Below are 23,936 nucleotides of genomic sequence, written 5' to 3'. Positions count from 1 at the left end.
GCTCTTAGAATTTATACCTCTGTATGTATGTAGGGTTGTGTGTGTGTGTTTATGTATAGATGCATATTAATCAAATAATTGTAGCAGACTGATAACAACATAATGCAATGAATGCCCTTTAGCTAGGTAACAAGAGGTCTCTGAAAGAACATTCCATTAATGGAAGCAGCATGTGCTAAGTCTTCAAAACAAAATGAGTTTGGAGTGTTTGAGAACAGAGAGAAGGCTAGTGTGGCACAGGAAGGGGCTGGGGCGATCTTAGATGAACTTGGAGACTAAATAATGTAAGGGCCTTGTGGGCTACTTTAAGGAGACTGAGTTTCATTCTTAGTTCAGGGGAGGAGGGATTGTATTTATATAGGAAAGCAGATATGCACCAGGAGCCACCTTGCATCCAGAAAGTTTGCTCTGGCTGCTGGGTGGTGTAAAGGTTGGTGGGGATGGGAGTGAAAGCAGAGAGCAGTCAGGAAACTACTGCGTGTCCAGGGGAGGAGCCCGATGAGGTTTATACTAGGGGAGAGGTAGTGATGAAGCAGACGGACAAGTGAAATTAAAAGACATTGGTTGCCAGAGTCAATAGGGACTGCTCACAGGCTGAACAGGGGACAGGAGCAGGAGGAGGAAGAGATCTCACAAACATGGGCACTCACTTCCCAGGTCCTGGCTTTACTGACTGGTTGGAAAGGGTTGCCATGTATTGAGGTGAGTATTTCCAATGCTCTGTTGTCACTGTGCTGATATTTTTGAATCAAGATTTTAATTTCTGAATATAAAATCGGAACCAACTAGAAAAAAAGAAATGGGCTTAATTTTGAAAACTCCATAGAAGTCCTTGGCCACATACTAGCCATAAGACTTTTAAAAATAAAATTGTACCAATCTCCCTATAATGAATGATTTCCTTACTACTGACAGGCCAGGGAGATTGGGAAGATGCAATGGTTTTTATAAACGGAAATGGGAAAAAAATCAGCTCACCAGTATTTCACAAATGATTTCAAAATGAAGGTACTTATAAAGTGAGCTGAAAATATTCGCTTGGAAGAGCAAATGAATTATAGACAGCACTTAGGAGCTTTAATGATGAAAAGAATTCATGTAGCTTAAAAATGACAAATCAATACATTTTAAAACAAAATTATTTACAGTTCACTTATCTGCCAAGATTGAAGGCCACTGCAGCAATTTACATGGACAACAAGAAAAATTCCAAGTGCTGATGAGATATTAGGCCAATGTCGTTAAAGGCTGTACGGAAATCACAGACTCAAATACAAGGCAAGCAGGTGATGGTCCTTGTTTTTGACTCTTTCTTTTACTATTTATAGGTCTAAGTCAAACAACTTCTTCTTCCAAAAAGGCAGGCCAAGAGGAGGTAATGGAGAAGAAAAGGGAGGTATTGATTGGAAATGAAAATGAATTTTAGTTCACACTGAATGTAAAGCATCTAACACAACTGCAAAGTCTATTTTCTAGGACTGCAAAGGGTGAAGTTGCTATGGGAGGTGAGAGACAAGGAGGCTTACTTAAGTGCTTCTCCTGTCCATCCACTCCTCACCTTGCAGCCTGCAGGAACTTTTGATGGGTTTTATTGTTGCCCTGGCTGAAGGACAAGTGGCATCAGAGTCCTGCTGACAACCAGGAGAGGCAAGACAGATGAAACCGGATGAGCCAGTCTGGGCTCACTCACAGTGCTCGGCCTCTTAGAGAGCTCTCCCTGACATCTGTCAGTGAAGTCCTTAGCATCCTTCCCAGGGGAAAGGAACAGAGGACAATGGAACAGAAACTTGTCACTACGGCTAGCTTTCAACTTGCTACATTTGCAAGAGGTTGTTGCAGAGATGTCTTTGCCCCGCATTCAGTGCCCACCTTGTGAAAACTCTGGCGTGAGAAGTTTTTTAGTAACTGGGAACATTGTATCTCCTTAGTGAATGTGGCATGCTTTCTTTGATTTGACACAGTAAATAATGTGGTTTCCTACATTGCTCAGGCTGCTAGTGAACTTCGATGAACTCCACAGCTCAATCATAGCACCTAACTCAACTTCGGGTCTTTTTTATGGCTTTGTATGACTACTGAACTTAGGTTACTGCAGTTTAGAGCTGAATGATTTTCATTAAATGTGTACTTGGTTCTGCTTTGTCAACTTTTGAAAGTATATGCTCATCAGACTTTAAGCCCTGTGAGGAAGGTCTATGTCAATCTGTGTGGCTGTTGGTCTCTCCTCAGCTGCAGGAGGGCAGGAACGGTTTCTGTTTCAGTTCTTGTTGTACACCGGCACTGGTCTGACAGAGAAGGTACTCAGTTAACACTGATTGTTGGAACAGAAGCATTACAACATTTTGGTGATTTGTGACAATGAATCTATTTTTTGAAAGTAACAATCAATAAATTTTGTGTTTGTAAGCTCCAAAAACAAAGGTACCATGACGTCTTATTTATTATAGCATTCCCAGTGCCGCACACAACACCTGACACTTAGTAGGTTCTCCACTCACTTGCTAAATAAATGAATGGATATTTGGATTAATGAATAAAAGATAAATGTATTGATAGATAAATGGAGAGATGGTGGTTGGACAGATGGACAAGTGGACAGATGAAGGGAGGGAGAAACAGAAGCACAAGTTAGAAATGAACAAGTGAGAAAACATAAATGGATATTAACTTAAAATTCTGGGTTTTCTATGATATTTAGAGTTTTAAATCCTTACACACAAAACCCTTGTATGTGATCTAAACCAACACTCTGTTACATGGGTTTCCAGTCCGAGTGACTACGTTGGGCCACAGAATCAGTTTCCTAGTTAGAGCTGAAACCTGACAGCCAATATGTCTTATTCTTGTCCCTGCCATTTGGCAGAAAAATCTCTGATGTTATGGATGTCCCAGTATTAATTTAATAAAATTTCATTAAGACAATGCCATTGTTCCCAGTGAGTATATAAACCATAAAGTCAACATTTAAATTAAATCTAGTAGGTGAAATTGCTTATTAAGAGTGAGCTATGAAGGCCATCCAGGAGGGGAACCTAGATCAAAAAGATAAGTCCCTCTGTTCTATTAAAAGCCCAACTACTTAATTATTGAAAGCACTATTTTTTTAAAAAAAGGCATGAGGGCCAAAAGAAGCTGTCAGTCACATGAGCAAGCCAACAATGTCAGGAGCCTCTAAGAAAAGAGAAAAACACATGTTGCTGGGTAAGACAGTATATTCACAGAGCTGATGGTAAATCTTCGCACATCACAGCCCAGGCATTTCACTACACAGTTTGCAAACCTGGCCCCGTCTGTCATTACTGAATGGTTGTCTGGGACCAAGACATGCAGCATCCCCATGGATTCCCTCAGACCCCACCGGAAAAGCCCCATACTCATCTGTCTCTCTGGCAGGACATCACCGAAATTCAGACTGGGAAAGGGAAACAGCATTCGGCCCACCTGTACAGCGCTTCCACTGATCACAGATGTTAGCCATGCTCCACTGGCAGAAGCAGACCTTGCCTGAAATACCCCAAATTTTGTATAGCAGGTGCCAGAGTGTGCCAGCAGTGCTGTTGAAAACCATCATCCTTGTCCTGGCACAGAAATTGGGCAAGGACAAGCCCCAAGCTAGGGGCTTCTTCTTCTCTAACCCAGCAACACTCCAGCCTCTTGGCTTGAAGTAATTAAGAGCCAGCAGACTGTGGGCAAAGCAGTTGAGAGAGCTTTTTTCCTAGGAATGCAGTCTGAGTAATTGGCTTGCTCTTGCTAATGACATGGCTTCTACAAAAATAAACTGTCATTGGAAATTCTTTCAGCTGACTCTGAATACAGGCTCTATACCTGTCTGATACCTTTGAGTGCATCAGGGAATTCCAAAACACTTTGGGCAAGAGGAGTTGCAAATCAATCTACAAAAATCCTCGTGCACGGTAAGTTTGAATGGGATGCAGAACAAAAAGAACACCATGCCACTTGATGTCTTGTTGCCTGTGAAAAACGGCTGAATCTCCCCAGTATGTTCCTGGTCAAGACTCCGTTCCATGTGGGTGTGTAAAATAAGTCCATCGTGTAGCATGGCTGAGGGTGGGGGAGAAAAGGGATGGCTCCCACTAACTCAAGCTCATGTGATACATCCTCCAGATTTCTTCTCTTTTCTGCAGGCTGAACAGGTTCCTGACTGTGACCCAGAGATGGGAAGGCCCATGTGCATGCGTACACACACACACACGCACACAGACAGGCTGTGGCATCTTGGTGGGCTTCTACCAGCACTTTTCTGCCTGGACATTAACACAAACTGACAAGGGAAGGAGCCCTGAAGTCACGTGTCCCAATCACCATGGCATTAGGCCATTGCAATCACATCAATTATTGCAGTTTTTCTCTTAGGAGAACTTGGGAGCAGGGCTTCAGAATGCAGGAAGCTCCCTCTCTCATCTCCTTAATAAACTTCTGCCTCCTGCTGCCAGGCTTGGAGGCAGGTGGAAAGAATTCAGCTGCAGCGCCATGAGCCACAAAGTTTTAAGGTTCTCCTTTCCTGGTGACAGTAAGCTGTAAAATTTCCCTCCCCCAAATATTCTAAGCCACATGGAAGTGACTGCTCTTTATCTGAATGGCAATGAATTGGGAAGCCTCTTCCACCCAGATCAATTTCACAGGCATCGGGGTTCCAGATTTTGAGTTTGTAAGTAGCATTCTAATTTGTTGTCAGTGCCCCAGGAGAAGCTCATACCACCAATCAAAACACTACAGCCTCTAAGCTATTAGCTAACATGTCAACTAGGTAATGCATCTTCAGGGAAACCAGATTAGAAAGGACAGCAAACATTGATTTTTTTTAAGAATCCTATACCTGCAGCATAATGCTGCTAAAGCTAGCAAAACAACAAAGGACTTCCACAGCAAGGAAATGTCTTATTCTCAGCGCCGGGGCAGTGAACATTGTTCCATGTGAGCATGGACATGCATCCAGGGCACAGCGTTCTTCCTTAAACCTACAGGCTTTTTAATTTTGTAAATCATTAGTCATCCAGTGCATAGGAAAGCTCGGGGGAGCATCTACCCATGTGAACGACTGGAAACACCAGTTGAGAGCAAGGCTACCCAGGAAGCAGGTGGAGCTTTTTCCCCCTTCTCCTCCCAAAATAAACAATAGCATTTCTCTCAAGTTAAAACATCTAAGAAACTCATCCATTTGAAAGAGAGTTGTAATGCATTGATATAGAGAAGATTCCAATCCTGCATTCTTTATCCTGGTTCCCGCAGCCTTCCCACAATCACTAGACAGTTAAAGACAAACCCAAATACCTTCTATACTAAACAGATCCCCAGAACTTAATCTACGGAGCCAGGCTCCTGTCTCCCCATCTGCTCTGAAACACACGTATTTTAGTGGAGTCAAGCCAGATAGCATCCCCTCCCACCACCAACAGCCCCCCACGCCCCAAATAAGCACCAAGTAACTGGCAAGTCCTTACCGACTTAGGGCTCTTCTTGGGAACTGGCAGTCCTGGAAAAAAATGCAACAAGGAGGGGTTGGGGTGGGGGGGAAGATCATTAGCATATAAATGTTACCTTTTCCTGAAAGAACAACCCCCAGGTGTTTCAGGGCAACCTAGCCATCTGCAGAGTTATGTCAGATTCCTCCCCAGCACTGGAGTTACCAGGCTGTTCATATCGAATCAAAGCCGGGGAGGAGGAGACGGGAGGCAGGAGATCTATCTGCATTAGCTATGCTGACTTGTACTGCAGCAGCCTGGAGGCTGGGAAAAGAAATTCACAGACCTCCTCGGCCTGGGCAATTGAACACTTGGACAGAATCTCAAATGCTCTTCTGGATTAAGAGAGACTTAATTTACAATTAAGTCCAGGGTATTTCCTTTCCACCGATCCACTTGTCAATTGAAGTGGACCAGTAAGAACAGAGGAAGGGGTGTATATTTAATTTCAGTGGAGTACATGGTTAATATTTATTTATTTCCTTTTTTTTGTCTTTTCTTTCTTTTTTTTCTCTGCCTGTCAGCAGAGGAAATGCTGTCTTTATTTGGATGAGGAGAACACCCAAACAAAGATGATGCTCTTCTGCCAGCACAGAACAAAATTTGAACTGGTCTAGGACCCCCATCAGGGTCATGGACACACCTCTCCATGTGCAGCAGTCACCCAGGCAAACTCCTATTCAGCCTGCTGGAAAGAACACAGCTAGGACCAGCCCCTCACGGGGAAAGCAGGTCGTTGGGGAGTAAAAAAGAAATTTTACAGAGCTGAGAGAGAAAGATAATAATGGAGAAAGAGGAAGGCAGAGGGAACAAAGATGGTCACGGAACCTGGCTGGCTCTTCCAAAACCCTGTCCTTAGTGGGAGTAGGACAGCTGGAAGGGACCTTGGATCTCCTCACTTCCAGGCAAGTCTGGAGGGATGGGGCAGAGCATGGGAAATGTGCCCCCAGGGGAGTGTAGCAAAGGAGGTATAGAAAGGAAAATTGAAGCACCCAACAGTGTTTCAAAAGTAATCATTTCTGCGAGCTGCTCTCTCAAATTTTCCTTTTTTTTTTTTTTTTTCTTTTCTGGTTTGAGCAAGGATTAGAATGCAAAATGCAGATTCCATCTGTACTAGACACCAAAGATATCTTTGGGATCTGATGACTTTGCACTGGAAATTTCAACCTTTGTAAGGAAAATGATCCCCATGTAGTGTGAGGATGTCTGTTCTTTGTGAAGTGACTTGACAAACCATGAACCAATCTTAAGTTCAGTGCAAGTAGCACAAAGCCCCGGAAGTGGGTGAGTAAGGAAGAAGCCGCATCCAGGAGCAACGGGAATGTGTCCACTGTAGTTAGGCCTGAGGGGGGTCACTGGTCCTCAGAGGCATGAGGGCACTCTTCTGGCAGGGCTTATCACATCACGAAAATGAGGTCACCACGGTCTGGCAGAGTGGCTCTCGGACTTCAGAGTGCTTAAGGCGCACCTGGCAGCTTGTTAAAAATGCAGGATCCCTGGGCCTCACCTGGCAGGGGCCCAGGAATCTGCATAGGAACAAATATTCCAGGGGTATGAGGACCACATCTAAGGAAACTGCAATACACTATAGAGAGTATTACTCCTTCAGGTCAAGTAGACTCAAGAGGCAACTTTCAGTGAGCTGCTTTAGAGCCCTCTATGCTTCAGTTTCTCAATTTGTGAAAGGGAGATAATAAGACTCACCAAGATTGTTATGGTAAATAAATGGGCAGAATGTTTAAAAGCCTCGTACCTGGTAAGGGGTAGGCCCTCCATCGTCCTCCCTTTTTCTCTTCCTTTGCTAATTGACACCATTCAGGAAGGAGGTGGCTCTGGTTTTTTTACTCTAAGCAAAATCACTTGTCTAGCATGTTAAAATATAAAACATATTGTAGGGGAAATATTTTACCTATGGATGAGAATAACTGTTGGAAAATTTAGATATGCCATTATTCTTAAAAAATAATTATTATTAAGTGCTTTTTATTTATTCATTAATATGATTCCATTAATGAATGTTATCAAGTTATATTAGTGTGGTTCACTGTATGTACTTCAAAATTACATAACATTACATCTTAAAGTTCAGACTTTTCCCCAATTCAGACTGACCATATTCATTAATTAGAGTGAATAAGGTTTCACCGTAGTTAGCTAGACTTGGCTTTACCCAGGATCCCTAGGACTTCTACAAAAATTTACAAAGTATGTCCAACTAGGAAAGAGGAGTCAGGGAAAATGGCTTCAACCCACACTTTGCTCGTCATTTATAAGGCTATGGCCATCTTCAATGCCTGGCCTCTAACGATTTTCACATGTGAAACAAAGGGCACCTTTCCTTCTCTGTCACAGAGATACATACGCGTTCAAAGGAGCCTGTGTAAGGATGCTCACTGCAGCATTGTTGGTATAAAGGGAACCTGGAAACCAGTGGAAGTTCTAAATAAATGATGGTACAGCCAACCTATAAAGCAGTCCACAGAGGTTAAAAGGGATGAGCCATCTCTGTGGGTAACACCATGGATGGTTTCTAAAACACAGGGCTGAGTGAGAACAGCAGGCTGCAGAGTGGCAGGTGCGGGAGGAGACGGGTGGTAACCTCACTGGGACGCAGGCACAGCAGCTGCCTTCCATGACAGTCCGCACCAAACTGGTAACACGGGCATTTCTGGTGGGACAAGGAAAGGTAGGGCTCTAGGGACTAGTTTAGGCAGAATTTAGCCTTAAATTAGTATTCTTTTTCAGAAACACCATATTTACATTTGGCTAAGACAATGAAATATTAATTTTAAAATGTCCACTACTTAGTGAATGGCCCTTCCACCACTAACTGTCTGAAGCACACTGGGGTGATGAGTTCCTCTGAGGAGGCCGCCCATGGGACATTTTGACGGTCCCAGCTCAGCTGACACAAGTTGTATTTTACAACAAAAACAAACTTCTTTTAATTTAAAGAGGAATTTGTTCCTGTTTATTAACTAGTTATTGAAAACCTACTTTTTAAAAAGCCACACTTTTTACAGGATGTAAACTGGCCACAATTTAGTTTTAAAAGTCAAAAGTCAGGAGACTCCATTTGACTGCTTTGTAAAACAACAACAAAGATTTGTTTGGGGTCCATGCATTCATCAGGTTTTACAATCTAATGAATATGAATGCTGGAAGAAAGCTTCTGATACAACTTATAATTTATTTTATCCCAAACTATTCAGATGGACTGAAAACAGCTGGGAGACTAATGGAAAACACTCAAAAAAGGTCACCGTTTGGCAGAATCCTCCAAGGCCTAGCAATAAGAGGATATCTAACTGGAGTTAACTGTAGGCTACCCCATAGTGGCTGGAAGACAGCAAGAAGCTCAGTCCCAAACTTCACGGCACATAGGTGGTTTTCCTTAGGACAAATGCACACTTCGTGTTCCTAGTGGGAAGATTTTGTTGTATAAATCACATGTTCCATAGGAAGCACGTGAGTGGAAAAGAGCACCTGGCTTAATAGGTTCATCTGCTCCCTCCAGGAAAAGGAAGGGGGATTGTGAGAGGAGGCAGAAGAAAGAATTCATGGATGGCACCGTCTGCTCAGAGAGCCTAGAAGGTGGCAAATGCTACTTCAAAGGGGCCCCAGAAAACTTTTAAAGGGAAGCGTATATTCAAAGCATGAATCCAAGTGCGATTTACAGAAGTGAGAAAAGCCTGGCAACTGAATTTTTAAAGGTCCCATCAATAAGGTGTCCCTTTGGAGAAACAAATGGCTAATTGTCTGCTAGTGACTGGGATCTGACCAATTAACACGAGGAGGAGGAAACTCCTTCCTTTTAAATATCAAGGCCATAAACTATGCTTCTGAACATGTTCTCATATAACTAAATGGCAAATGTTATTCTGGTGAAATTCTATAATGGTGATACACAATTTATATAAAAAAGTAAAAATATAACAGAATACACATGCATTTGGAAACAAAGACTCAAAGGTTATACACCAAAACAGCATCATTCTTTTAACTCATGGGATCCAGGATGGCTTTATTACTTATTTTACTTTCTACAACATGAAAAGCTTTATTCATTTATAAATACACACATACGTATATGCACAGACACCACAATAAACAAAGCTGTATACCACCTTTTTAAGCAAGTTAAATTTCAGGACATTTTATTGCACTTTTACATCTGTAGAGCCCTCACTGACCTCTACATCCAAGAGTTATTACTTCCATACACACAGAGTTTCTTTAAGCATCCTGTTGAGATTAAGACTTGTGTCTTCCCTGTTGACTAAATGGAAATAGGAAGAATAGGAATGATGTTGGATAGCTCAGCTGCGCTACCTGGGAACCAGGCAGAAGCACAACCATGGGAGCACAAAGATGAGCAAAATCTGAGTTGTTTGGAAAGAGATGGGACTTCCCTGAACCTTACTTATTCTTTTAGGTTTAAAGAAAGTGAGAATGTCAACCAAACTCACTAACAGAATCAAGAAAATTCTACAAAAGGCTTTGAAGGGGTAAATTCTAAAGTCACTATCACATACAAAGTGGATCAACAAATCATAAAAATCTACTTTGTCATTTTGGTTTCCTCCTCAGCATTCTAACAAACACTGTGTCTATGTCACTAATCCACGTCACTGAACACACAAGATACTTCAGAGTTTTGCGTAGCAAACGTTGCATTAAAAACTGTATCACACCTGAATCAGGTAATGCGATGTGCAAGGAGCAGGGAACTGACATATATATATATATATATATTTAGAGAAATAGAGCGAGAAAGAGACAGTAGTTCGTGGAGACCACCGGACAGCCACTGAAAGCAGAAGACTCTGAAAAGTTGGTTAGGGGATGATGTTAGGTACAAAAGAGGACAAGGCTACTCCTGAGTACATTCATCTCAGACCCCTAGCCTTCTCTCTTATTCTACAATCTATCAATGTATAATCCTAAATGCAGGACAAAAAAAACATAGCTACCTTTAACTCAATAAACTCATTGTTAGGAGTTTATTTTAAGGAAATAATTAAAATGCCTCCAAGATTTATATAAAAAAGATTTGCAAGCCCTGGCCAGGTAGCTGAGTTGGTTAAAGCACCGTTCCGATACACCAGGGCTGTGGGTTCAATCCACGGTCAGGGCACATACCAGAATCAACCAGTGAATGCGTAAATAAGTGGGACAACAAATTGATGTTTCTCTTTCTCTCTCTCCCTTCTTCTCTTTCTAAAATCAATAAATAAAAAAATAAAAAAGATGTTCAACACAGGATTATTTAAAGAAGATTAAAAACTGGAAACAATATGAACTTCTCTGAACAGAGGGCTGAGCAAACAGATTATATCAACAAGTTCAAAAATTATGAATCTATTAAAAATTAGTACACAGAAGAATAGTGATGTGGAAAAATGGTAATGAAAAGCAGGACAGACTGCCATAGAATATAAATTTATTGTTTATATATATATATATAAACAATAAACACATGCATATATCATACACCCAAAGACTAGAAACAAATGTATTAAAATACTGTTTCTGAATGCTATGATTAATAGGTGATTCAAGTCTTCTTTTCAATATTTTCCAAGTTTTCTAGATTTTACATAAAACACAGCTAGAAACATGAACAGCTAAGCAGTGAGTACTGCAGCCGCCCTGAGTGGGCTTTTCACTGGCTTTAGTGCAGTGTAAATTACAAAATAACTGGAGTTCTAGCTCTTTCTTGATTCAGTGACTGCCATTTCTACTCAATTGTCTGTGTTACTAAATTACTGGTCCATGGCTTGGTTGAGGACCTTAGCATTAGAAGCTGTTAAGAGCCTTTCTCAAGCAAAGCTACACAGAAGCACACACTTTTGCACATTATTTTAAGCAGTCTCTGAAATCTAGACCAGTGGCCTTGAGAAGCCCATTCCGTAGGGTCCTATAATCCTCAGGTTAAATAATCCTTGCCCAAGCACATCTCTATGGTGTTAGATGCAATCCCTAGGGTGAGATCACACCACCAAAGTTTGCGCCTCTGATAAGGGCAGGGTATGTAAGATACTGTATCTGCAAGTAGAAGTGACAATGAGAAGGATCAAGCAGAACAGGAAAAGTTTCATTGCTTGCTTCTCCCTTTCTTTCTTGGAAAGATCTAAAGGGCACATTAAAAAAAATTTTTTTTTGAAGGGAGAAAATTCATTAAAGAACACACCAAGACACTAGTATTTATCAGCAAAATGCTCCTGCATAAAAAATAATGAATCTTATAGGTAATTGAGGAGGAGTATGATGACGGAGCAGAATACTAAGAATTCAATGAAGAAGAGATATAGAGAGGGGTGCAGAAAAAATACAGTGAGAAAATCTATGATTTGCCCAGAAATGCAGAATTGATGGTTGACTGCAAACCAGTGGCTCTAAACAATTAACATTAATGACCAGTAACCCTTATAAAAAGAAGCCGTGTGCACCATCCTCTGCCAACTAGTTCTTTTGTTTGTTTCATACATAATATATAAACCATGAAATAAATATTAAGTGCCCTGACCTTACCAATAAAATGCTAAGGACAGTCCAGAAAACTGGAAAAGGTAGGTAAAGTCAGTCTTAACTTTTTCAGCTGAGGGCAGGAAGGAAAATGGGGAAAATTCACTTACTCATTTAATCAAACTGTGCTAAGGGCCTACTGTGTGTCAGGAGTTGGTATGAAATAAAGCAGTGAACAAGGCCTATGAGAGCCTGTTTCCACAGTCCTCACGTTCTGTGGGGAAAGAGGGAATAAACAACTTAGTCAGTAATTGCAGTGATAACCTGGGTGAGGAAAGTAAAACAGGCTAACGAACAGGATGTTCTTGGTATGCAGAGCTCATTGTACTGGGCGTTCAAGCACATCTTTGTTTAAGAGACAGTATTTGAGCCAAGACCTGAGTCATGAGAAGAAACCGACCGTGTGGCTATTCAACCTTACAAGATTTACTGAGCTCTGCCATTTGCCAGGTAAAGCATTACTGAAGAGATAAAGGTAAATCAGACATGGCCCTGACCTGGACGAGTTCACAGTCTATCCTTTAAAAGAGAAGGAAGCAAAGTGAGTTATAATTCAGCGTGGTCAGTGCCCAGGCCATGACACAAAGAAGCAGGGCGCTCCCGGGAGCACAAGGAAGGAAAGCGAATCCAATGTAAAGACGGTCAGAGGGATGAGCTAAACACTGAAGGAGGCCCGGCACCGAGTCAAGGGGCGGGGACTGGAGCAGCGTGCAGCGATCGACGCTTCATTGCGCAATGGCCACGAAGTCTCTTAAGGTTATTTTATTTATTTATTTTTTTAATTTAAAGCTAAATTAGTGTGCCAGCATAAACTCAAGGCCAAGTTTAAACTAGAGTACATTTTCATTGAAAGACCTTACAAACAGTATATATCACAAAACAATCTATAAAACCAAATAAAAAAATGGTTCTAGTTTAAACATGTTTCATTTTTTTCTCCTCTCTCTGGTCAAATGTCATAATCAACCCCATGGTACAATTTTTCAATATAAATATGATACCAGTTGCCAAGAATAGAAGCATCAGACCCAACGTCTCCAAAAAGATGAAAACACTCTTTCCTTTGGGAACCTTGTAATGGTCATTATGATATATTATAGCCATCACAATTTAGAGAGATGGTTGGACTTCAGATGTTTAGAATAAGTAGCTCCCAATGTTGTGTCAGTTGGCATTTTATTAAGAAGATTAAGAGTATGATTGTATAGCTTTACAGCTATGGAGAAGCCTGATTCAATTACACAGTACGTATACCCTAATAAATATGTCCTAAGGAGAAATAATGGCTTGCAAAGCTGGTGACTGCTAATGGTTTACAGAACCTTTCACCTGAAAGTCATAAGCCCTGTACTGGCACAGGTGAGGAGACACTTGAAGTCATTAATACTTTGAGCTGCTCAAAACGCTAGGTAAGATGGGTAAATTGTCATCATGCAGTTCCTGACAGATAAATGGTCTGAAGTGAAAAGGTGTCATTGAAACAACAGAGAGAGTCCTATTGTTGACTCTCAAAAGAAGGTAAAGTAAACCGTGAAGGGTCAAAAACTTGGCTTCTCTTTACATTTCTAAAAATAAAAAGAAAAGGCTGAGTGCAAAAATAACTAGCAAGAACTGGGAGCTTTGGCATAGGTGTATACTTCATAACTGCTGTTTGAGTTAGGCACTAACACCATCCCTATTTCACAGATGAGGAAATTGAGACACTGATGGTTAAATAACACGGCAAGGTCACAAAGTCAGGTGCGCGGTTAGGAAGAGACTTGGTCGAATGCTGGGCCTGTGCTTTCAAACACTGAACTGTCTCATTCAAAGATGCTTAATCGGTTTTGGATCATAACCACCTATAAAGGAATTAAAACAACACTGTACATACTAAATGCATTCATAGAAAATTCTGCTCATAGCTTCATAGAATATATGGACATCAGCCCACAATTGTGTTGTGAATTTAGGAATTTCCTTTTGCAGATAGCATGGAAGTCTAAGCATAGTCAACTGAGTTCTTCTCATGTCTCTGATACGTTACTCCAAGTGACAGCACCCAAATCACTGACTATTCAAAATCACACATGTTAAACATGGGTCTCTAATTTGGGGGAAATGAAGCAAGTCTTTAAAGCTACCAAATTAACAAGTTGGCTGGCCACCAATCCATATGAAGTACTTTCAAAAGTGGGAAGGAACTTTATCTAGCTTGTAAATGTATTATGACACTCCCTGATAAGAGAACTGTTTATAAAATAAGGATGGGGAAAAGATGGAGTGAAAATTGTAGGGTGAGCTACAATGTCTTCTCTCTAGAAGGGGAAGTAAAAGAACTGTCAACTGAAAAAGACCACTAATTTGTCAGGATGGACCTACACGAGGCCAGTCTTTCTTCTCTGGGGAGTATTTCTACCAAGATCTACCTTTTTTAAGGGTGGAATTAAACCAGCTTCTCAAATAGCTCCAGGAAAACTCTCTAGCTCTATGTGGGTTGAAAATATTCATAACTAGGCTGTTTAGGCATAGGGTCTTACTTCAGTCTGTAAGTACTTCTACTTCTGAGAAGAGACTCCCCAGCTGGCACACTTACAGCTTGACTTTCCTACCATCTATATGTCACATTTGAATTGCTTTTTGAGCAACGGCTTAAGGATTGGCCCTGTTACCCATTCTTCTTATCCACGGTTCATCGAGGTCTCCCTGGGATAGGGAAGACAACTTGTGTCCTGGAAGTTCCAAGTCAGTTCCTCTAAACTTGAAATTTTGATTCTTAGCTACATGGGATGCATGGGTGGTGGTTGGCGGGGGGAAGGGGAGGATATGAAACAATAGCTCAAAATAACTCACTGATAGAAAAAAAAGTAAGTATTCCTTTTTGGGGTTGGAAAAACAGGATGCTGTGTGAGGCTTTTATCTTAAGGTCATTGGCCCTAAAGAGAAACCTATCACTGTAATTGGTGCTGAGCTGTTTCCAGGTTCATATATATATAATATGCACCATGATCCTTTATTTCAGGATTACTGACTTTTAGGATGATCCTTACCCCGCTTGCTTATTTTTAGCAACATAAGTTAGGCACAGAACCAAGAAAGAGTATACTAAATTTTATCTTTATAGGACACCAAACCCCTGAAACATACACACTTCTTGAACATTCTTAATCTCTCCCACCACACATCTCCAAAACATATCCTGACTCCATCCATGTTTGTCCATCTCCACTGCCACTGACCTTTCTTTCCTAAATGAGTTCAAGAGCCTAAAACCTGGGCTCTCTGCTTTATTCTCCAACCCCCTTAAGTCATCATCCACACAGAGGCCAGAGACATCTCTCTATGGCATAAATCAGATAACATGGTCTCCTAGTTACATGTCCCTGTGGCTTCTGAGCACAGTTTTCATGAAATACAAATTCTTTTTCCTGTCTCACAAAGCCCTCCTTGATCTGACCCTACCTACCTCTTTAGTTTTACTTGCTTCTCTTCTCCTTACTCATTTTGTTCCAGCCAGGCTGGCACCCACTACTTCTGGGCTAATTCCTTTCATTCCTCTGGACATTTCCACTGGCACTTCCCTCTGCCTGGAACACTGTGCCTGCACAGCGATGTGTGGGTAGCTTCTCATCACTCAGGGCTCCCCTCAAATATCACTTCTTCAGAGAAACCATCCAGGGATACAGGCCATCAGCAGATCTGAAGTGAGGCTTCTTGTCACACTTTATTCACACAACCCAGTTTGTTTTCACAGATCCTAGGACTCTCTAAAATTATTTTTTGTGCCCTGGCCAGGTAGCCCAGTTGGTTAGAGCATCATCCCAATACACCAAGGTTGTGGGTTTGATCCATGGTCAGGACATATACAAGAATCAACCAATAAATTCAGTGAATAAGTGGAACAACAAATCAATGTTTCTCTCTCTCGCCTTGTAAAATCAATAAATAAAAGTTTAAAAAATAAAATAATTGTTTATTTTGTTTGCTGTTATCATTTACTTATTTCCTGTCTCTATTTCAGGGACCTAGTCTCTTATTCTAGGGCTAGTTCCCAACTCAATAAACATCTTTTGAATAAATGTGGGAATGTGTTGCGCTTATGAAGTGAATTTGTATCTCGAGGGCTGCAGGAAGAGCTGATGCAGTGAAGGGAGGGGCAGCTTGGTCTTTCTTTTGATCACCATTATCACTGCTGTGACTACCTCACAGCTCTTGATCCTTGGGCTGCTCCCTGATTTATTGGTGAGCTGCCAAGCCTAGCTCAGCTCACCACTCCGTCCCTCCATGCAGACAGCAAGGTTCTGCTGTGCCACCTTGTGTTCTAAATTCCTATCACAACGGATGGATCAAGTCCAAAGTTAACTGAAGGCTTACAAAGAACCCCAGACCCTACAGCTCTTAGCCTCAGTAAATGGATATGTTCCCTGGGATTCTTTGAAAGTCTAAAAAAGCTTAAAGACACGTTGGTGTCTTTCCTTAGAAAAGCATTTTTATGACAAAACTGAGTTAAAAGGCTCCAAATGCCTCACCATTCCCCACAAAAAGCACTCACTCACTCACTCAAATGTCACTGATGAAAAAGAACATTTCAGATCCTTTTCTCTAGCCAAATCCATGAATCTCTTGAGGAGTTTTAACAACCTCATTGGCGTGACAATCACTTTTCTGTTGCAATGTACTTTTGCAAAATAGGAGGGATATTTTCCTGTTTTCTCCATAAGGGCATCTGTTATTTAGCTACTTCAATTAACTTTATTACCAAACTGTTTAATTGCACTGTAAGCCAACCCTGGCATCATATAAAACTTTATCCCAATCTCTCAAATTTAGGAAATCATCTTAGACTTAGAAAGCACTGGTCATGGCCAACAAAGACAAGGTGATCCCATGTTGGAACCCTGTAGCACTGCATTATTCAAAGTGTCTGGAAGTCAGACCTAAAGAGCCATTTACTGAAGGAGTCAGGTTTTTCCAAAGAGCAAAGGACATATGATGAAGAGCCCATCCATCTCCCACGGAGATATTAAATGTCTTGAAAACCCTCTTTCTGAAACAATATCTGAACTGGTTTTTAGTGATTATGTGAAATACAGAGGGAATAAGGCTGTTTCCTTGACTTCGTCAATTTCTTATGAATTGCTGCCCCAGACGGCTATGGAAAGCAGGCGCTTATGCTCTCGTCAAATATTCGATTCAGGTTTCAGAGAGTCAATACTCATTTTGCCAATTGGATTTGCTTACAGGCAGAAGAGGGGAATCAGTTTCACTCACACACACCACAGCACACACACTGTCCCAATCAGGATGAATCTCAATTAAAAATAACTTTTATAGGTCAAGTACATTTAAGATGCAGGGGAAATTCAAGAACTGCAAGGTTATTTAATGAAATTTTTTTATCAGGAACAAGATGTATCCAAGAGGACCAAGGGCAGTGCCTTGAAGGAGTACTTTGTATTTTCCGCAGGGAAGGGTAAGTAAAAAAATTCACACTGGCAATGAAATGTGTGCTTACCCAGCAAGCGTTTACAGCGAGGAAGATACTCAACAAGTTTCTCACACTGGAGATCAAGTGCCAGGATAATTTTGCTTCCTCTCCTGTCTGACTTTGGCTATTCCCTGTTGATTTTTCTAGGTAAATGAGGCTCTAATCAAACTTAAAATCAAGGTACATGGAGAACTTCATGCGAGCAGATACTCGTACAATGGAATGGACTTTTAAAAGCTGTCAGAAAGTTTTGAGACTGCTTTGTACACACAAGAAATCAGCCATAGATACTTTGGGATGTCTGGCACACAGTAAATTTACCCAATTTTTCTCTTACTTTTGGATTTAACATTCCTCAGAACAAAAGAATTCATAAAAGAGTCAAACCCACAAAGGTAGTATGTAAGGGCAACATATAGGCAAGTGATGAAATCTAATCCTGGACTTGAACCCAAACTCAGCCTCTCTCTAAATTAAGAGGTCTTGGGAGCAATGGGCAGAGAAAGTGTGGAGCTCCCACCGCCTGCCTCTGCTCTGGATCCCAGTCCCCACTCACACATCTCTCCTACGCATCCCCATTCCTATTCTGTCTTCCCAACCTCCTCCAGGCCTCCTAAATTTTAGATTTCACAGACCAGAAAATTTTTGTAAAACTGATTTAAGCAAATGGTCACAATCTGTCAATTTCTTATTTTGTAAATTAGGAACATTAAAAAGGGAGAAGCAAATAATCAACCACCTTTCCATAAGTAAAAGCCTATTTCATCAAAAAAAAAAAAAGATAGGAAGGATATCATCTGTAAAGGAGCATTCTTCACCTTGGAAAAACTAACTTCATGAAAAACCTATTCACCTCTAATTTTTCTCATTTCCCTGCTTACTGGAAATCATGTCATCACAGACCAGAAGGAACACATCTCCAGCTACCTTTTCCCCGAGGCTCCTACCTTATTGCCTTATCTTTTTTTGAGCCCAGAAAATTACACTAAAACAGTAGGAACACCTGAATATTTCCTCATCTCCTTTCCCTTGGGCCCCATCCAATTGAGCAATAGACCCTTCATCAGGACAGGGTGCCATTGTGGGTCTTGTTCCATGCTTAGTACAAAGCAGAGGAAAGTACAGTTCCTCTCATATTTCAGATGACAACGCAGAGGCTCAGGGACACTGCCCATGGCTGACCCAACCTGCACTGCTAGCTAGCAGCAGAAAGGAGGTTGGAAAGGAGATTGTGACACCTGGCCAAGTAGCTACTTCCATTACTGAGATGATGCAGAAGCAACGACTGAGAAGAAATGGGGGAATTCTCACATGAAATTTCTCCCATCCGAGTTCTACAAAAAATAATCCATGAAATGATTTCATTGGCACCTACACAAAATAGAACATAGCATTTTTAATAAGCAAAACAGATGGATGTCAATGGGGTTAAACAATGGTTCTCAATCAAGTTTGATGTTGTCCTTCAGGGGACATCTGCCAGTATCTGAAGACACTGTTGGATGTTACCACCAGGGAGGACGGGGGGTCTTACTGGCATCTGGGCAGGGAGAGGCCAGCAAGACTGCTAAGCATCCTGTGATGCGCAGGGCAGCCCACACAGCAGAGAACCATCCAGTCCAGGATGTCAACAGTGCCCAGTTTGAGACACTGTGACAAAAACAGCTGTTTCCTCCTCCTCCAGTCACCAAAGTCTAAGTGACAGTTGCAGGGGCAAACTACATAGACGATGAGTCCCATTCATTCATGGGCAGTGCTATTGTTTTTAATGAAATCATTTCCCACTTTTGTAAATGATATTTATGGCAAAAGTAAGCACGGAGAAAATTTTAGAATTTAGAGTTGACAGAAATATCTAAGGAAGTAAAGACCTAATTCCAACTAGTTCCCAAAGATTAAAAAATAAGTTTATGTAAATATAAGAAAGCATTTTTAAATAGTTTTTTTTAGATGACCACATCATGACAGGCCTCCTGACAAGCCAACTGCCAAAATAAAAGTATAATAAACACTCAGGTGGCTGAATGAGGTGAGTTGATAGCCGACAACAGGGACAGAAAGAGATTCCTTCTGTTGCTGTCTTATCATTGGCCCACGTTTCAGTTTCCTAGCTACCGTGACTGCTGCTCTACAATACCGCACAAAGGATAGTTCAAACTTCCTTGCTTCAAGTGTTAAAATTAAAAAAAATAGTATATTAGAATTTTGCATCATAAAGGTTATATATCAGGTGAGCTTTCTAGAAAAATAATTAAGCAGGAAAAAATGGGGAGGATATGATTAACCACACTGCATTTTTACAGATGTTTGCTTGCATGCCCTTATCTATAATGGAAGATTAACACAGTGTTGATGTTTGGTAAGTGAAAGAAAAAATGAACGGTGTTTACCACATATGGTGAGAAACAAAAAATGTTCAGAACATTAGAAACATAAAAAGAAACAAAAGTATGAAAAAAAGCCAGGTAACAACTTGGCACAAAAAAAAAGGCATGTTGCATGTTGCCAATGGAAACAACACTCCTATGGAAACAACACTATTTTCAAAGACCTTAGGATTCCACCAGTGAGATTTCCAAACCAAAAAAAGATTGTGTTCATGAATAGGGGACATGATTAATATCTGAGCAGGAATACAACCAGGGAAAATACCAGGTAAGGTAGAAGCTGGGGAACTCTTTAAAAACCCGCAGGTGGCAATGTAAAGACAGCTTCTGTAGAAACCATGGCAAATATTTCACTCCAGATGGTGGTAAAGAATGCGGAATTTCATTTGAGGGCAATGAAGGAAGGTGAGAAAATGTTACATACAGTAAACTCCCTGCCTCAGATAAGTTTTTAAAATGATCAGAACTGAAAGAATACTGAGAGGAGAGGGGAGGCTAGAAACATACCTCTTGCAATAAAGAGAAATTCAGCGAGATACGGTTGCAAAAATAGTGTCAGCGAAGGGAGAAGCTGTTATAATGTTCCCCATGGCAGAGACTTTTCACACAGGAGACACCATCCAAAGGAGGTGATAACTACAAAATTAATTTTTATATGGAAGCAAAGTAAAAGTAGAAAATAAAATTAATTTTTATATGGGACCAATACAAAGTAAAGGCAGAAAATTAACTCAAAATTTAAAAATAAAAGTCTAAAAAATATCTTGTTTCTTCTGTTAAAAAAATGTATACATGAAACCAAAAAGGAAGGAAAAGTAGCCAGTTTCTGGTATTTTGAGAAGATGGTGGTAAAAAGAAATTCCTGAGAAATGGTCCACAGGTGGTCTATGCATGTCTCCTGGTACATTCATTCACACGTGCTGTCTTCAGTTTAAAAATTAATTATCAGACCAAAACCAAGAATTTCTTAAGATGCTGAAAGTGAGGGAGACTTTTTGTGTGTTATATAATGAAATACAGACCCAAAATAGAGACATTTTATATTTGTCTCATCTTTTTCTATAAGTCATCTCAAATATAAATATGATTTAACATTCTATAAAAAAATTCTGAAATAAAATCCTTGATAACTGTACACCATGCAATGAACAAAAACAGCAACTTAAAACTGCATTAGTAATTAGCCAGAAGGCTCCTTACTAGCAAAGGTGACTGCTATGCTGGTCAGCACCGTGGAAGTGCTAGAAGTTTGCTAATTTAACTTGAACAACTTTTAATAGCTAGAAACATACTAGGCTGCAGTGGATCTATCTACAGGATTCGACTTCCAATATTGTTAGAAAACTAAGCACCGTCGTAAGCAGGAAGGCCAATTAGTTTGAGATACCGAATCAGATACATACTCCAGTGAGACTGCAACATCTTTTTATGTGGCTGATAGCTCGTGTGGCAGATTATACATTACTTTATATGTAAGAATTTAAAGTGAATCTTGTGTTTTAAAGGTTCTTCCTCTTTTTGGGTTAAAGCTATTTTACATAATAAAATCACCTAAATTAAGCTTTTTGAACAATGTCAGTTCAGTGTATGTGAAGGTCCTATAATTCCCATTAAAACTTGATAAACTGTTCCTCCCCAAGTGCTAATACATTACAAGTCTTTTAATTTCTTGAGTCTCAATTCCCTGTGACACCTTAACATCTGGTTACCAAGTTTAAAGAGCTTGAAGTGGTGCCTGCACATGGAAAGAATTGAATAAATAGGATCTATTATTATCATTATCTGTATACAACAACCCATTCACCATGAAGTTGCTTTCTATTTCATATTTTCCTTATATTCCAAGGCATACAAATAAGAGGAAGAGTAAAATAAGAAATATTCAATGTTGGGAACTGCCCTGCCTGGTTTCAGAAGCTGTGACCCCCCATGGCTAAGGCTGAGTAGAGAGACCTTGGGACCCTAAGCCTCTAAGGAGACAAAGCTTATCTCCCTGGCAGGAGCATCGCCTCTGCCCACTTTACTTCACCCTGCCTGGCCTCCAGTGCATGTCCGGTTAGCCAATAACGGGTAAGATTCCTCAAGGGAGGAACAACCTAAGACACGCACAGTCACGAGGGGGCCCTCAGGGAAGGACTTGGGGTGCTATAGAGAAAGGGGGTGATGGACTCTTGCCCCTCAGGTTTGACATGGCCTGAGTCCTCATTCTGTCTGCAAGAAGTCTCCTAATCTCTTGGCTGCCTTACTTCCCTTGCTCAGCCTAAGCGTGAAACAATGCTGGAGGTGGGTGCAGCCCTGTGCTGGAAAGGGTGGGTTCCCTGGGACAATCAGGCCTAAGAAAGAATGCATAAAATCCTTTGAAACCTGCTTTGCTAATATCCTCAATTTAAATGATAAGGGTCCAAAAGCATGAAATGAGTTTGTTCCCCCAAAGTTTTATGGTCCTTTAGCTATCTGACCCTGACTCAAAATAAGCCCTCAGAGTTCTTTGAATGTTATCTCTTTGATTATTACTGCCTGACAATGACTGATGAACTTTCCATATATGCCCTGTATTCCTATGCAAATTAAGCCAATAAAAGCCTTTCAAGGCAAGGGTCAGGGCGCTCTCCCCTTGAGAGAGTGGCCGTGCCATCCCTTTTCCTCCACAGGACTCCGTGTGAATTTGTCTTGTCTCAGCCACAATGCCGCGGACACTGCAGGCCGGTACCTGTGTCAATTCAAAATCTCACTTCTGAGGGTAGAATATGAAGCTCTCTAGAGCAGTGCTGTGCAATAGCACTTTCTGTGAGGACAGGAATGGTCTATGACTGAACTGTCCATATAGTAGCCATAAGCCACAATGAGCTCTTCAAAGTGACCAGCTGGACTGAAGAGCTGAATTTTACATGGAATTTAATTTTATTTTTATATATATTTTTATCCTCACTCAAGGATATGTTTATTGATTTCAGAGAGAGAGGAAGGGAGAGAGAGAAATATTATGTGAGAGAGAAAACTGTATTAGTTGTCACCCTGAAGAGGACCAAACCAGCAACCTATGTATGAGACCCAACCAGGGATCAAACCCACAACCTAGGTATGTGCCCTGACCAGGCATCGAACCTGCAACCTTTTGGTGTATGGGACGATGCTCCAACCAACTGAACCACCTGGCCAGGGCTTTGGCATTTAATTTTAATTAATTAAATAGTCACATGTGGCTAGTGACGGCTGTGCTGGATGTTGGAGAACATGCTTATTAATTGGACCAGTGATTCCATGATGTGATTCTCCACTGCATTTCCTTGTCATGTAGAGTGGCCTGCGACAGACAGCCCAGGCTTTGAAGGCAAACAGGCTGTCAACTTTCTACTATGTGCTTTTGAGATGGTCGATCTCTCCTGCCTATTTCTTCAGCTATAATGATGACGTTCACTTTAGAAAGTGCTCTTGAGAATTGGTGTTTATGAAAACAGAAAGCCTGGTATTAATTTCTATTTTTGTTCAACAAACATGACTATGTGAATACCTTAATGTTCCAGGCACAGTTGTAGGTAGTGGGGGTGAAGAAATGGCTGAGACCAAGCCTCTGCCCTTGAGGAGATCACAAGGAAGTTTAAGCGCCAGGAGGGAAAAGAAGGGAGCAGAGAATGACAGTGGTGGATGCTACTTGATTTTCTATAGAGGCCAGAGTAGGCTTCTCAGAGAAAAGGACCTTTGAGCAGAATCCCGAAGAACGTGCATGAGCCCTGTGGCTCTCTGGAAGAGGGAAAATACAGAGCGAGGAAAAGTGCAAGCACTCAGGTCCTGGCACAAGACTTTAGAGTTCACTCTGAATGATGAGAAGACATTCCGACATGAGGAGTGACTTGATCCAGTGGATGTTAACTCACTGTGGTTGAAAGTGGACTGCAGGAAGCACTGAGACCTGTTGCAAGGCCCCTGCAAGGCCAGGTGCCACATGGCGGCTGGTGGAGGCCAGGGGAGAGCTGGGAGGCACACCAAGCCTGGGCACATGGAGATGAAATGCTGACACCGTTTGTTGGTGTGCATATACCGAACTATTAGGCCATCACTCTGCAAGCAACC

The 23,936-nt window shown here is 41.2% G+C and overlaps 1 protein-coding gene across 22 annotated transcripts in view; it reads right to left on the bottom strand.

The window, feature by feature from the left end:
* MAGI1 (membrane associated guanylate kinase, WW and PDZ domain containing 1) overlaps positions 1-23,936 on the bottom strand; it is a 617,360-nt gene that overhangs the window by 37,947 nt on the left and 555,477 nt on the right. For all 22 annotated transcript variants that reach the window (XM_045192233.3, XM_045192235.3, XM_045192237.3 and 19 more), the window contains one exon: positions 5,463-5,494. In XM_045192233.3, coding sequence (XP_045048168.2) covers positions 5,463-5,494 — 32 coding nt within the window. The remainder of the gene's footprint in view (positions 1-5,462; positions 5,495-23,936) is intronic.

The sequence above is a fragment of the Desmodus rotundus genome, chromosome 8 (genome assembly GCF_022682495.2).
Source record: "Desmodus rotundus isolate HL8 chromosome 8, HLdesRot8A.1, whole genome shotgun sequence".
Lineage (NCBI taxonomy): Eukaryota > Metazoa > Chordata > Mammalia > Chiroptera > Phyllostomidae > Desmodus > Desmodus rotundus.
Note: the sequence above shows the minus strand (reverse complement) of the source record. Positions and strands in the feature narration are given on the sequence as shown.